Source organism: Stegodyphus dumicola, chromosome 2 (genome assembly GCF_044657685.1).
Source record: "Stegodyphus dumicola isolate Sdum_Otavi_A_Nest chromosome 2, ASM4465768v1".
Lineage (NCBI taxonomy): Eukaryota > Metazoa > Arthropoda > Arachnida > Araneae > Eresidae > Stegodyphus > Stegodyphus dumicola.
This window is the reverse complement of record NC_140769.1, coordinates 93,268,581-93,285,237: the sequence shown is the minus strand read 5'-3', so window position 1 is coordinate 93,285,237 and position 16,657 is coordinate 93,268,581. Positions and strand designations below refer to the sequence as shown.

General features: G+C 29.2%; 1 protein-coding gene across 2 annotated transcripts in view; it reads left to right on the top strand.

Moving 5' to 3' along the window:
* LOC118202778 (uncharacterized) overlaps positions 1-16,266 on the top strand; it is a 63,117-nt gene extending 46,851 nt beyond the window's left edge. For both annotated transcript variants that reach the window (XR_015039499.1, XM_085810906.1), the window contains one exon: positions 961-16,266. Coding sequence is in view for 1 of the 2 variants with exons in the window: in XM_085810906.1 (XP_085667032.1) it covers positions 961-1,203 (243 nt within the window). In the remaining variant the exon portion in view is untranslated. The remainder of the gene's footprint in view (positions 1-960) is intronic.
* The last annotated feature ends 391 nt before the right edge of the window (positions 16,267-16,657 follow it).

Here is a 16,657-nt window from a genome sequence, read left to right as displayed (position 1 = left end):
AGGTTTTATATCAATAATATTACCTATAGTGATTAATAGATTTTTGTCATGCTGTTTGAAGGCATTATTCCTAAGGTTTGAAAGTTGTAGAGGTAAGAAAAGATTTTTTAAAAATTAATTATTGAATTTATAATTTATAGGGAATAGTTATGTTGGGATTACTATGTTTTTAGTGATTAAACAAGAGGGATACTAAAGCTTTTTTTTTTTTTTTTCCTTTAGTGAAGATGTTTATACATGTTTTAATTTTTTTCTTTATTATGTTGCAAATATCTATTTAAAAAGCATATAAAAGTGTAAAGCTTCTTCTTCTTCTTTTTTTTTTCCTTTAGTGAAGATGTTTATACATGTTTTAATTTTTTTCTTTATTATGTTGCAGATATCTATTTAAAATGCATATAAAAGTGTAAACATTGTTCTCACCACAAAATATTTGCCCAACCCACGATGTTTGAAAAGAAACTCATTACTTTTTTTTTATTTGTGTCACAGTTATTACTTATGATACATTTTCTTTTTTTAGTCTTCATATAACTTTTGTCTAGGTCCTGTTCATTTTTAATAAATACATTTAAAAGATGTTTAACTGTTTTCATGGAATATATTTTTATTAATTTAATAGGATATGTATTTTTTTCAACAGATTATAATAGACATTTGCTTCTTCCAAAAACCAGCCAGATAGAAGACACCAAAAAGAGGATATATACTAATTTAAGTTACATAGAGTGGCTTTTAAATTAAAGAGCATGTCCTATATATGTTTATGTAATGGAGAGATAATCCATTACACAACATATGTAATGGGTGAATGAATGTGAGGATGTATCTTCGTCTGTTACTTAAATGTACCTTATATTTATTATCTGCTTTATGTACTTCTTAGTATTTATTCTTATGTTACAAAGTTTTTAAAAAAAGAAAGTAACATTCTTATTTTTATAAAATTTGTTATTTTAGGTTTGCTCACAGGATACACTTGTAGTTCATGTGAAAAATGGTTTGCTTCACAAATCACACTGGCAAGGCATAGAATGTGGCATCATAAATCCTTATCATCAAAATACAAATACAATTGTTCCAAATGTCCTTACTCATCCAATCAAACCACAAATTTTAAAAGCCATATGGCTGTTCACAGAAGTGATAGAATATATCATTGTAATATATGTGGTAATGGATTTGTTTCTTCAAGCTGTCTGAATAAGCATATGATAATTCATACAGGAGAGAGATGTCAAGGCTTCACTTTCTATTAAGCATTAAATTTTTCATAATGTAGTTTTCATTAGTTCGTTGCATAGGCTTCTGTATTGTTCTACTGTTATTTGTTTAGCTTTAATTTTTTTTTTTTTTTTTTTTTTTTTGTATCTTTATATTATTTACAAAACAAGAAAGAAGCTCTGTATTTTGCATTTTTCTTATCTGGTTTAGTTTTTAATTGTCTCATGTTGCATATGAGTAAGTTTCAAAGAAAAGTATTTTCGCTTCATGAAAAATGTATCATTTATGTAAATATCAGTTTTTCCAATTTATGTGTCATAATTTCATAGTACTTTTGAAAATGTAATAACTGAGTATAAAATTTTATATGGAGTTGGTTTTGAATTTTTTAATTATCTGTAATGCATTATCATAATATGTAAGCAAATGCATGTATAGAATGTATAAGACATCATTTTTCAAAATCTCTGTATTTTTTCTTTTAACATATAGACAGACATGATTGATCAACAGAAATATTTTAAATACATTGTTGGTCACTGCATTTGAGAAAATATGTTAGCTGTAATGCAAATGAAAGCTTTTTATTAGTAATGTTTGATGGTAGAAAGAAATTAAAAAAAACTAATCCTGTTTGCTGTTTGACATTTAGATAAAGTTTTCTTTTCTCTATTAATTAAATTAAAAAATTAATGATGGTAATTATTGGCAAAGAATGAAGATAAAAGGAGTATAAAAAAGTATCTGGTTAATGTAGGATTTTTTTATTATATATTAATACATATTCATAACTTGAATTCTAAAATATATAATTATTTTTAATGTATTTTTTAAAATAATTGTACTTATTGAATTTGTAACTCGCTGTTTAAACTTTTCTGTGTATGATGCTGTAAAATTTATTTGAAATAAAATTTTAAAATTTTTTGTATAAATCCACTTCAACAACAACAACAACAAAAACAAAAAAACAAAAAAAAACAAAAATGTGTAAGCTTGTGAACTTAATTTCTTGTGTATCATTAGTTAATTAAGAAAGTATTGAAGAGTTTTCAAGAGTTATCTGACTTAGGAGTTCTCTATACATCTTCATAGGCTATGCAAGAACTGAAGTTAATAATGATTATGTATATTAGAATATTAACTCAAGAAGGTAGGAATAATAATCATGTTACATGTCTTTAGAATTTCCTTTTATTCCTATACACTTAAATATTTAAAAGCTGTAAGAATATTATCGTTTCTCAGAATTGTTTTAAGTGCATAGCATCATTTAAGAAAAGTTCATGGAATACCTTTTGTGAAGTGAGATGTTTTAGAAGAATCTATTTACACAGCACTTGTTAGCGAAACTTATTTGGATTCATATAACATTTTCTATAATATTACAGTTTTGGTGAACCTAAATAAATAAGAGAAGCTTATTACATGTATGGGATATATGGAAAGTAGTAAGTATTGAAATAACATGTTAAATAAATTGCTATTTCTAAGCTTTAAAATTAAAATTTTTTTCCCACATATCAGTCTTGTATAAATTATGAACTATTCTATTAAACCATTTATACTGTTAAAATTGAACTATTTAATAATACTGATAGTTTAGTTAAATTTGTGTTACTAAATAAAAGATATTTTTATCCTCGTTGTAATAGTAATAGTATTTCTAACAAATTAAGTGTTTCATATTACCTGTGTTATATTAGGAATTCCTAGTTTTCAATATTCATTCAGAAGTTACTGAAAATGATTAAACGGCTTGAATGGTATAAAAATATGGATGAAAAATTTATTGTTGTTTAATGTCATGTACACTTTTATTAGATAGCTTTTTATGCTGCAGAGGCTTGAATGGTATAAAAATATGGATGAAAAATTTATTGTTGTTTAATGTCATGTACACTTTTATTAGATAGCTTTTTATGCTGCAGAATTCTTGATGATTTTGCAAATTTTAAAAATTTGTGATTCATTTATTATATTAACAGTTATAAGAGCCACATATTTCAGTACTATTCATACAGGGGTGTTGCTAGAGGGGGCATCTGTCCTTTGGTGCAGCATCCAGGGGGTGCCAAACTGATCTTATGAAATTTTAGAATTAAATGTTTTCCATTCTTGTTAAATAGGAGGGGGTGTGAATCTTCAGTTGTCCCCATGGGCTAAAAACACTAGCTACGACTCTGTATTCATGCTTGAAATGCCTCGGATTTTGTGCAGTTCAGCTTTTGGCATTTTATAAAAGTTATACTTAGTTTCTAAATTTTAAATGCTTATAAACTTTTTCGGTAATTTTAACTAGGGGCTTGTTTTCTGTATTTCTTTTTCTGTATCTTATTTAGTTTTGATTTCTTTACTTATTACTTTTGAGTAATTTATCAAATAAATTTTAGCAATTATTTACTTACACTTCTTTTTCAAAGCTTCAGAAATGAAGAGGGAAGTATATTTGGTATACAAAAATATTCTATCACTTTTCAGTGATGTTTCTGAACATAGTTGTTGAACATAGTTGAACATGTTTCTGAGCATAGGTGATGCATGTATATTATGTAAACTGCATATGCATGTATCGGTATGACAGTTTACAGATAAGATTTACTACCTGAGAAGTTTCACATTTCCGTTCATTTTTCATTGTATAGAAAATTATAATAATTATGTCTGTTAACATTGTTAGTATTCGATTATGTTTATTTTATGAGTACAAGCTTGTCACACACACTTCTGAGGCATACTGGAAAATAAGCAGTGTATTAAGAAACAATACAGTTACAAATTATATTCCATGAAAGTCGTTCCAAAAGTTCTGTTTTGGTGACAAATTGTTGGCTGATGTACCATGAACATCTGTGATTAATATTGTACTTGATAATTGTTGTTCATAAAGATTGGGACTGCACAAATTAGGGCAAGCAGCAAGAGACCTGAAAAGCTGTCCATCTGCTCATTCGTCTATCATCACAAAAATGGAATATGTTTGGATTTCATGTAGCTTGTGATGAGAAATAGAGCCGGTACAACTTTAAATAGTCACATCATTGATTGTTGCTGTTGGATCCTACTCTATAAGCAGCAAGCTCCACTTTAAAACAAGAATCTTATGTTACAGAGAATGGCTAATATTATGCATGACAATTTCCTTCATCAAAGTTATATAATTCCAGGTGAGGTCTATATTCAGCCATTTGAATATGTATAATTTTCCTTGTATCGGAAACAGTCAGAATTGGTAACTAGGAAAAATATTAAGGGCAATTAAGCTACACATAACATAAATAACTGTGAGGGAACTATTGCTTTGAAATAGGAAGAGTTGCTGCATATGCTGAATTTCCGATTCTCTCTCTAACTGATTATCCTCCGTTTTATGCCATGGAAAACAATATGTTCACAAGACAGTTCTATGATGATGCATTACTAAAATCAGACTTGAGATCTTTATTTCTAAAAACTAGACATTTTACGGATAGGATATATATGAGCATGTGTTACAGTGGGAAAAGGTTATTGAGTTTAACAGTACTATATTGATGAGTAAGTACTTTTTTGTCATAATCTGTTGTGCTTTCAAGTTTTATTTGAGAAACCAGTAGAACTTTTATGGCTACCTGATGTATTAAATTGTGAAGTTTCTAAAAATTTAATAAATGTTTACTTCAGTTTTAACTGTTTACATCCATGCTAATGAAAACATTTTACTTCGTCATTCCTTTTTATACTTATTTATTTTTTATTTCTAGGATTCACGTGCAATATGTGCTTTAAATTGTTCTTAGCACCATCTACTTTATCAAAGCACAAAGTTTGGCATCACAAATCTGCATTTCCTGCTTTTAGATACTATTGTAACAGATGTCCATATGCCACCAACAAGACCTCGAATTTTAAGTGTCATGTAGACATGCATTCTGAAGATCGTCCTTTTCGGTGTTACCTATGTGACAATGGATTTAGAACTCTTGGAGCATTGAACAGCCACATTATTATACATACTGGAGAGAAAAATTTATAAAATTTTCTACTTTTGGATTCTAATAAATTATCCTTTAATAAATTTATGTATTGAAACTGAATTAGCAGTTCTTAAATTTTATTTATTTAGCCACGTGAGAAACATTTGGCTATGTAACTTCCTACTCTGTACTTAGTTTTAGCACTTTTTTCATAAAATATGTAGTTATTCCTATGTATGAGCTTGTTGTGGGATCTTCTGAATTGATTTTTTTATTAAAGTAGCATGACATATTGGTTTCACCAGATTCAAAGGACAGATGCAGTGCTTAATTATGTTATAATAAATTTACTAAACTTTTGTTATGCTATTTTTAGTTTAAACAAATTTATAAAAATGGCAGACGTTTTAGAATTTTTGCTTTTCCTAATGCATTTTTTTGTGGTGGTAGCTTATCTTGCTAACAATCAGAAGAAGTAGAGTTTGAATCCTACTGAGGGTGTAGTTGATTTTTCACGTATCCAGCTGTAAAATAAATATTTAACTGTAGTGGCACCCAACTAAAAATATGAAAGATAATTTGTCACCACCAGAGTTTGGCCGATCAAGTCTTGTTCTCTCTTGCCAGGTTTTCTTTTATAAGAAAATTGCATTCCAATAAGAATACACAGTAATATTAATATTACAGTATCTAATAAGATGGCTTCATTTCTGTGTTCCTGTGTCTTGAATCTTGATCACTCTTATTGCTGCCCTCTACTACTTCCTAGGCCTCAAATCATTCAGTGTTGTTGGAACTGCTATCTTTATCGTCTGCTGAGCTTTCAGTATCCATCATAACCATCTCCTTCAGTGCTGAGTCTGTCTTCTCACATGCAGTGATCTTCAGAACCATCAGCAGCATCCATTTTCTTAAGCTTCTTCACTATTATTGTTTCACTATTCAGACAGCATGGATATGTGGATGAATCCATTTTAAAATTTAGAGGAACTTGCATTTTGTACACCTTAAGGAAGAGAGAAATTATGTGACTATTTAAAAAATTTTCAGATTTTTCTGCTAAAATGCTGGCAGGGAAAATATAAGGGTAAATACAGTATATAAGGGGGGGAGGATGTAGTTGGTAGTATGTCCGACTACCATTTTGGGGATCCTAGTAAGAAAGTAACATTTTTCATGTTTTCCGCCTTAAAACAAATACCTAATAACTCTATAATGCATCTAAGTAAGCTTGTCTTTTATATGTTCAAAGCATAACTACCTAATGAAAAAATCCTCATTGATTATTAATGTATTTCTATATTTTCGTGCAAAATAAACAAGCATTGTTTTTAAGAGTATTCTTATTTTTAAGGCATGAGTAAAAAGGAATATTCGTACAGAGGCAACATATTTTATCAAAAAAAATATGGTGCTTATAATCACTCTATTAATTGCCAGCAATTTTACGTAAGTAAAGTAAAACATTTGTGCTTCACTTATAATCAGTAAAAATTATATGTAGAACTGTAATCAATTGAGTAAAACAAATGTGATAAAATTATCATAATCGTGAAATAAATGCTAGATTAAAGGAAAAAAAAAGAGTGCTGAATAGTTTAAAGTAAGAAGGAAGGGACAAAATGAAATTTTCTTGAGCAAATGAATTCGTCATATTGTTTTGATGAGTAGCAATATTTCATTCATTTTTTCACAACTCTTTCTAAATCATTGCAATCAATAGTTATGAGTGACCTTTAATAGTGTGAATTTGTTTATTTTATTTATGTAATGAATACTCATGGAAAAAGTTGCCTTGCTAATTTTGTAGTATTTCTTTCTAATTTTTTTGTTTTGTATTGCAGAACTTTTGTAAAAATAATAATACATTTTATATCTACATAAAATTCCAAGATTCTCAGTATGTTTCTCAAAATTTATTCTTTAATATAATTTCCTTATAAAAAATATTTCGTCAGAGTTTAAATGCAGACATGTTATATGTTTAAAATTTAGTGGAATGAAAGGTTTGTTCAAAAAATAAAATGTTAATTGTTTGGTCTGGATATTATTCCACCCCCCCCCTTTGTTTCTATTTAGGCAGACTGCTTTGCATTGCAGAATGTAGTGTTATATATTGCTTTTTGATTTCCCATCTTTTAATAAATTTGTTTTATAAATTTTTTTTTCCAACTTTCTCAGGCTCATATGGAGGAATTCGTTGTTCTACATGTTGGAAGTGGTTTGCCTCCAAAGTAACATTGTCCAGGCATCGAATGTGGCATCATAAATCTCTCAGTACTGTATACAGATACAATTGTAGATTGTGCCCATATTCTACTAATGAATCTTCTCATTTTAAAAATCATTGTTTAGTACATGAACCTGGTCGTAAACATGTTTGTACAGTTTGTGGAAATAGATTCAAAACTATCAGTAGTTTGAACAGCCATTCTCTGATTCACACTGGAGAAGCGCAAAACATTTTTGAATTAGTTTCTAAAAATGTTAATCATATTTGATAAAAATATGGAGTGTATGATCTCTGAAATGAAGCAATTGGCAAAATATATATGTTTTTGAAAATGTGCTTGATTATACTATGTAAACTTGCTCTGTAAATTATTTAAAACATATTGGCTTATAATTATGTGCACTTAGTGCAACTATTTTATTTTGTAATTCTTTGTGCATTCTGTTTTCAAGTATATTGATATGCTTACGATAGATTTTTCAATAATTTTTGCTAATCTTAAGTGAGGAAATTTATTATAATTTCAGTTGCTAAAATATTGTCTCTTTTTTTCTTAAATATTTGTCTTCTGCATTTTAACCAAATATTGTTACTTACTAACCAACAAATCTTAATACATTGTTGCAGATATAGTATATTTTTTTTAATTCAGTACATAAATTTTTCACAGGTGTTTTCAGGGGCATCACATGTAACATATGTGAAAAATGGTTTTCATCTCAAGTTACATTGTTCAAACATAGGATGTGGCACCATAAAGAAAAACTTGCACTTTTTAAATACAACTGCACACAGTGCCCTTATTCAACAAATACGGCTACTAATTTCAAGAGGCATTCTGCTGTTCATAAAAGCAGTCAGCCCTATGAATGTCACATATGTGGAAATAGGTTTGCTACTTTCAAGAGTTTAAGTGTTCATGTTGTTATACACACAGGAGAAAATTTACCATTCCACTCACTTGGATGATCAAATAATATTACTAATATTTTTGGATACAGTGTATTTGAATTTCTAATATTATATAAATTGAAACTTTTTGTATATAATTTTTATTTTTAAAGTAAGTGATGTAAATTAAATGCAAATCATTTTTGTTTTTTTGCTTCAAGAACTTTTGCATTATCTGAGCTATTTCCAGTTTCTATATGTATGTGCATGCCCATAAAAGTCTTTTCACTGCCTTTATTTTTGCAATTGCTGGTGATAAACACTAAATACAGTTCTTGGCCAGTGGAGCTCAGTTTTTTTTGCTCAGTACATGCCTTTTACCATTGTTATATAATCATTCCCTTCTTTACAAAACTCAAAAAATATGTATGCATTTATTTAAATTTAGATGATTTAATGTGTTTTATAAATTAAGGAAAAGTATAAAAAGTTGATAGAACAGGTAAATAAAAAGCAGACCACATGCCTTGTGATGAAACTGTTCTTCGGCTGAGAACGCCTATCCTAGAAATTTCTAGTTACAAAAATGATTTAAATGGCACAAATATTTATGCTACAGGATTAAGAAAGCAGTTTTATAAAAATTACAAAATTTAACTTTTTATTTTTCTTTAGCCCATCTAGTTACTTAAATACTTATGTGCATTTTAAAAAATAAAACACAAACATTTAACTCCCATATCATAAAAATTTGCCAAATTATTTAATTTTAAAGTTTGAGATTATTACTTGAACATTCAGGATTTGTACACAAATTGAAGAGATATTTAAATTTTTATAGAACTGAGAATGAAACATCAGTTCAGAAAACCATAAGAAAGCTTGTAATGATATTTGCATAATTTAGCGATGAAAAATATTTCTGATCCAGTGAATTTGCATGATTATTATTGGCTGATTGCAAAAGTTCATGCCCTCCAAATTAAGTACAGCAAATTTTCATTAAAAATACTTATTTATCAATAATATCCATCATTTTTTTATAACTATCTTCCAACTTTTTACAAGTTTTTGATTGTGATGGACTATGCTTTTCCTTTAAAGAAAGCTGTTAGGTAGTTTTTGACTTCTTCCATAGAATCAAATATTTTGCTTTTCAAATTATTTTGAAGAGAAGGAAACAGATGAAAATATGAAGAGGCAAGGCCAGAGAAATATGGCAGGTGCTGGAGACATTTCACATTTAACTCCTTCAGTTTTCGCAGCGCCCGTTAATGACATATTGTCTACCGTTATCGTGATGAAAAATGATACCTTTTCAGTCGACCAGATTTGAATGTTTTGCTTGGATTTCAACAATGAGTTGGGTGATTTGCTCACAGTACTTGTTCACAGTTATTGTTTGGCCACATGGGAGAAGCTTGTGAAAAGTAATTCCTCTGCACTCTTACACATACATATTTGTACATAACACTTTCATAGGATGCATTTCAATTTTTGCCATAGATTCTGCTCTTTTACTTCCATGCTTCCTTTTTCTCTTTCTTATTATGTTGTTATGCACAACTCGTTTTTTGTTTTCAGTTATGATATTATTGGTGAGGAGAGTAATGGCTCTGAATGCACAATTTGTTCCGTTCTATTAAAACATGCGGGATCCTTGTGTCAAGTTTCAAAGTTTATCCAAGTTGCCTTAAATGCTGAGATGCAGTTGAATTGCCAACATTTAGCCTCTCAGCAATCTCTTTTATTTCGATTGTTGTTCACTAAATCACAGATAAAGTCATTCTCAGTGCTGGAAGGTCCCTCAGAGCAATGTTTATAATTTCAAAATTGAATACTATCCAAATAAACATCTTAGCATCTGTATTGCAGTTCCAACACTAATTTTTCTTTTTAAACTCATACAGTACGTTCAATTTAAAATCTGTATTGAGCATATTCAATTTGAAAGTGGTATGTAAGGTATATTTGAGTCTTGTTTTTGTTGTTGTTTTTCCATTGTGCCCATTGTTACTGAAAACGTTCATTACAGCGGAAGGGAAGGGGATGAATGCATTGCGAGTTGCAGGTGGTCTGCTCTACTGCTGACTGCATGTTCTTCATTTAGTGGAGTGAGAAATTGCCCTCTACGATGCCATTTAGTGTTCAGGAACATGTGCTCATTTTTTAACAACATTTCGGAATTAATTCATTTAAAAAAATGTGCAGTAAATTCATGTAAATGTTTGGTAAGAGTGCTCCAACTGTAAGTTCAGTTCAGAAAATGGTCAGTAAATTCGGTGAGACAGTATATGTACTTAATGTGAAACATTGACATAAAGAGGACTGTAGTAACACAAGAGGCAGTGATTAATGTTAGTGAAATAATGACAAGATCTTTACAATTCTTCAACCAGGAGATGTAAGTGTCCATAGAATCAGCCCGTACAGCAGTGAGGACAATGTTGAAATTATATCCATATCAAAATGAAGTTTTTCATGAATTAAATTGTTTACCCTAGTCACGTGCATTACGGTCAATGGTCGAAGGACTTCATTGGGAATGACATCACTGTGTTGGATTAAGTTCTTTTCTGATGAAATGTTGTTTCACCTGAATGGTTATGTGTCATTGCAAAATTATCAAACACGGAGCTCTGAAAATTCTTTTTTTGTCGAGTCCCAAAAAGTGAGTGTCTAGTGTGCTATATCCAAGTGGCAAGTGGTAGGGCTTTTTTTTTTTTTTTTTTTTTTGTAAACAAAATAGATAGTGAAAATTATAAAAAAACATTATGATGCAGTTTATTGCAGTCTTGTAACCAGAGGAATGTTGGTGCTGGTTTCAGCAGGATGGTGCAGTTCTGCATATTTCCAGTAAGACGATGTGTAGGTTAAGAGATTTCTTTGAACATAGGATTATTTCAAAGGGACTGGGACTTTCTAGATCTTCAAAATCTGCACTACTTCTTGTGGGGGGGGGGCAGGTTTGAAGCAAAAAGTAAGTAGGCAGAATCCACACAACTTAGAAGAGCTGTGGCACAACATAATGGTATAAATTAGTAGTATAACTGTAGATGTTCTCCATAATGTTGCTAAAAATATGGAAAAACTTGTTAACATATGTATTCAAGAATAAGGTCATCGTTTTCAACCATATGCTTAAAGAATCTTACTTGTATATTTTGTGTATTGTATATTTGTGCTTCATATCGCTTTTAAATTGAATGCACTGTATAGTATAACATTATGAAAATGTAAATTTTCATTTTCCATTTTGAACATTAACCCTGCAAAGAAATGAATTTAAATAAACTTTATTCTAAGGTTGTGCTGACTCACAGCACATTAAGATGGTCAATTTATAATATGGTTATTAAAAAAAAATCTGCCATCTGTGAAAATTGGGCATGAACTTTAGCAACTCAATAGGTTATAATTCTAAAATATTAAAACTACATGTGAATATTATTAATATATTTTTAGCACCCAAAAATCTATACATTACTTGTGTGGAAATGCTTTCAAAATATCAAATGTAATAAAACTGAATCATGTTGCAAAGATACTTTTACGGAATGACATTAAAGGAAAGAAAATCAACTCTTGGTTATTCTGTTTTATTTTTTAGCCAAGGTCTCAAACATAATAAAAGTTTCTTTCTGTGGCTGAAAAATTTGAAAATATCTCAGGCTTTGATATTAAATATGTCTGTCAGTTTTTGTTATATTGGAAGTCAAACTTTTGATGTTTTAGCTTTTAGATGAGTATAAACTTTTACAAACTATAGGGATAACTTCCTATTCATATGGTCAAAGACACTTTTAAAAATTAGATTTCTTGTTTAATTTTTTTAATTTTATTTTAAAAGTGCTAAAACGTATATTTGTTGCATTTAAAACATTTTTGTAGTTGGAAGTATATGTCAATGACCAGTGTTTGCAAAAGTAAAGACCATGCAAGGACTTTTATGGGCATGCTTGTATTGCAATTATGCATATGCAGTAAAGCCTTTTATAGTGGCTATTTCTAAATAAAGGGCACTTCTATTTAATGGACAATTTTGCTATTTCCTGCCCCTTAATTTAGGCATGTAATATATTTTACCTCTGTTTAATAGTATTTACGTATGCTTTATAATTAAGCAATAAAAGCAACCTTATTTTGGTGTAGAATTCAATAAAAATCCATCAATTTCATGCAAAATTATTTTGCCACTGAAGAAGAGATATCTGTATCAGTTCATTTTCGAAATCTGTAAAATTTTATTAAAAAATCCGTACCAATCTAAGGGTTCCCCCTCCCCAATTTAAATTTGGCATTTGCATGTTTTTCTTCGGCTTAGAAAATTTTATTTTAAAGATAGCTCTTTATTTTACTTATTATTTCCTTATATGAAGTAAAGGAAGTATTGTAATCGCAAAAAATTCTGGGCATCATATTTCAACATAAATATCCATTTTTACCGCTGTTGAATGCAGTTTAACGATGGTTTTGCATGGCATCTGTACATAAGGACAGAATGAAGGACTCTTTTTCCCCAAACAAATAACAAAATTGATTTAAAATGGATTCAGAAGAAATTTTTCTTGTGGCGTCTATATGTACGTACATATGTATGCATCTCACATAACTCAACAACGAGTAACCTCAGAATGTTGAAATGTTGTATATAGGGCTGCTATAACATGTAGTTGTGCACCTCCCTTTTTGGTTGCATTCAGCCACACCAAAAGTATATATATTCCCATACACTGTTACTCGGCTCAGTGAGCTCAGTTTTTTATTCTTATATGTTGATAAATTCTGCATTTTTTGCTTTAAAAGTTGTTTAATTATGTTGTTCTTATCTTCTGTTAAGGTTTTTATACCTTTAGTTAATCTGCATGCAATATTTGTAGAATTATCAACAATTTAAATTTGTTTAAGTGCAGCTAAGCCTTAATTTTTTTTTACCATAGAAGTCATATTTGTTTACATTTGAAACTTAACAGAATAGTGAATTAATTCCTTCTGCACCTTCAGTGTCTTTTTGCCCAGTGAGACCAAAAGGAAACTTTTAGTTTTGTGCTCTGAAAAATCTGCCTTCTTCCCTACTGGCTGAATTGCTTCTTTATGCGTAGAAACTGTAATTTTAATTGTAAATTTTTTTTTTGTTTTAATTGTTTTAACTGTATTTGGTGTTTTATGTTTTTCTAGATCTTTCAATTTTTAATGAAAATATTCTGAGTTTTTATGTATTTTTGCCTTGCCGTGAAGTGAGAACTGAATTACTTGAATGAGAAATACATCTCTAATGAAATTCGAGGAAATAAGTTTAAATGAAATGCAGGGGAAAATGCATATAATTTAATATTCTGTACAAGGAAGTCATGTGGTGAAAGTCAATGATAATGATTCAGTTATTGCTTTTATATTGTGGTATTTCTCTTGAATGACTTTTCCAAAATGTAGTGTGCCCACAACTAAATTCCAAAACATAGGGTGCCCACAACTTGACTTTGTACCTTAGCCATGGAGGAATGAATTAATTAAGATGCTTATTCTGCTATAGACTACAACTGCCCCCTTGATCATCATTGAGCTCCTTTAAAATTCCATTGACCTCTACAGGGTCAACACTGGCCCCCTAGAGGAACCCCTGGCTTATATTTTTTGAAGAGATATAAGTTAAAGATATGAGCCTGGAAAATCTTATCTTTTGAAAGTCTTAGTTACTTGTCTTATATCTTTTGAAAAGACAGAAGCCAGGAACAGCATCAAAAGGTTATTTCTTTTGATGGTGAAATGATTATATCTTTGATGATGAAAAGATTATATTTCTTGATGAAAAAATGTTTAATTATAAAGTATTTATGGGTAATGTTACTTCTCAACCTTCTTTACTTGAAACTTCAGAAATAGACATTATATTTTTTTTCTGTCAAAGACATGGTGTGTGTATCTACCATTAGTTCAAGGTATGATCTATTCAGAGTTTAAAATTTAAATTACACCACATTTTATCTAAAATATCTTTAGCTGAGTATTGTAATGATTTGGGTAAATGCATAAATATTTTAGATGCTTTGGTAGTTAAGTTAAAAAAAAAGACAGATATAGAAAAGTGTTCCCAGAAAGCTGGTTTTTATAAAATACTTTTCCTATTCTTCCAGTTTTATTGATATAATGAATCAGACTTTTATAAATTTGTTAAAAAAAGGGCAAAAAGTGGATACTATATGTGTTGATGAATAGGTATCATTCAATAATAAAATTATGCCCAGGAGAAATTAATAACATTAAAACTTTTGCTTTACAGATAGTGATTTTAATTCTCCTGAAAGTGAGGAAATGAAAAACAAAAAGGATTTAAAAAAAAATCTTTAATGGAACTGTAATATTGATGATCTCGAACAATATTTTTGTAATTGAGATACTGAAGTATTAACTGAACTTCTAAATTAAAAATTTATGAAGATCAACTTTTTTGTGTGTAGGATTTACGATGCATGTACTATAGATGCATTTGTCTGATTATTTTAGATGGAAATTAAATGTGTTAATTTTTTATTTATTATGATCATGTACAATATAAATTTCAGAATCTATTGTATTAAGTGTGTTGTTGTGCTATAGCTAATAGAACAAGCCCACAAATTTTATTGTGATGAGGAATACAAGATTACATCTATTGTTGTTAAGAGTCTTCGAGATTATATAGGTGGTAGTATAACTTTGCCCAATCCCACCCCAGTTTTGAGGAAGAGCATCCCTCTTTCCCTAACACCAAGCCATGTGAAAATACTTTCAGCTTGCCATGTATTGGACTTTCAGCTATGCTGCAAAGATGCTATTAATTTAGAACATCTGTGCCTTCTGGATTTGAACCCGGGCCCTTCGGTATGGTAGTTGGCGTCACTAACCACTATCCTATATCCCATTGGGCAGCATCGTATTAAGTATATACATATATGTAATATATTTTGGAGCATTTAAATAATAGCATGTGCATTCAAGATGAAATTAATTATTAGGTTGCGAATATTAATTATTATTCATTGTAATAATTATGCAACATACTAGTTAGTTTTAAATCTTTTTTTAATGATATAAAATTATAGCACTAAATATCTAAATCTGTGAAATATCTATTAAAAAAAATTAGGATAAAAATATTTTTTGAAACTCAAAATTAGTGATCCTTCTAGTAGAGAAACATCTGTATTAGTTTGAAAAATGTGTGGTCATACCAATGTCCACTGTTGTATTGTACTTTTTTTTTACCATCTAATAAGCAGTTTGAAATATTTGTTAATATTATTAAATTTTTTTATGGTTAATTTTATATAATATATAAAAGATAATAAAGGTTTAAAGTATGAATACTTAAGAAAACTAAATAAAATTTATTTCTTCATCATTATTTATTTATATGTATGTAACTTTTATTGTAAAATGATGAATGTTGTAATTAAAACTAATTATTGTATTATCCAACTTATCAAATGCATTGCTGTATTTAAAATTAGACCAAAAAAGTCCTTGATATGGCATATATTTTAAGTAAATCAAGTCAGACATCATTTAACCATAGGTCCTTCTTCAGGAACAAAATAAATTAAATTACATTTGCATTTGAAGTAGAGTTAGTCATGTCAGATCATTCAATGGGGTTTTATTCTATTCTAATCTAAATTTGCTTTTTTGGAAGGGAGGCTTAGTTTTAATTTACACATTGGTGTTCCAATAGTAATATAATTGCATTGTAAAAATCAGTCGCACTTTTTGTTATCACATAAAGTGTTATTGTGAATGAGTATAATGATGTTTGAATAAATTTAATGAATTTTAGTGTTGCTTCTGCTTTCATTTTGAAATGGGATTGCATAATTTAGGTGGTTTTCTATATAAGTTGTAGTTTGCGTTATGGAGCATATTCTGTGTTATAAATGTACCAGTATGTAATGTAAACTGCTATTAAAAATTACACTGTGAAACTTAGTTTTCTCTCTAGTTTATTTGTGTCAGTTTATTTTGATGTTCTTGTAGCAGCAAATACAAATCTAATAATATTGTCTTTTTACTTCAGTAGGCGTCATTAATGTGATCATGTTTGTCCATGATAATTTTGATAACATTAACTGAATAATAACATTCAACAAGAAATATATCAACGGAATTTAACACATTTAATGTAAATATAACTAGAAACATGTAAATACTTACGTTCACAATATTTTAATTAGGGAAAAAGTCATTAATAGTTGATTGTCTGTAAATGTTATACTGAATTATGAACTGTTTATATTAATAATGTTTCTCAATATTGTTTAATCAGTACTGTACTCCTAATCTTAATAACTATAGGGAATCTGTCTCAGTATTGTAGGAG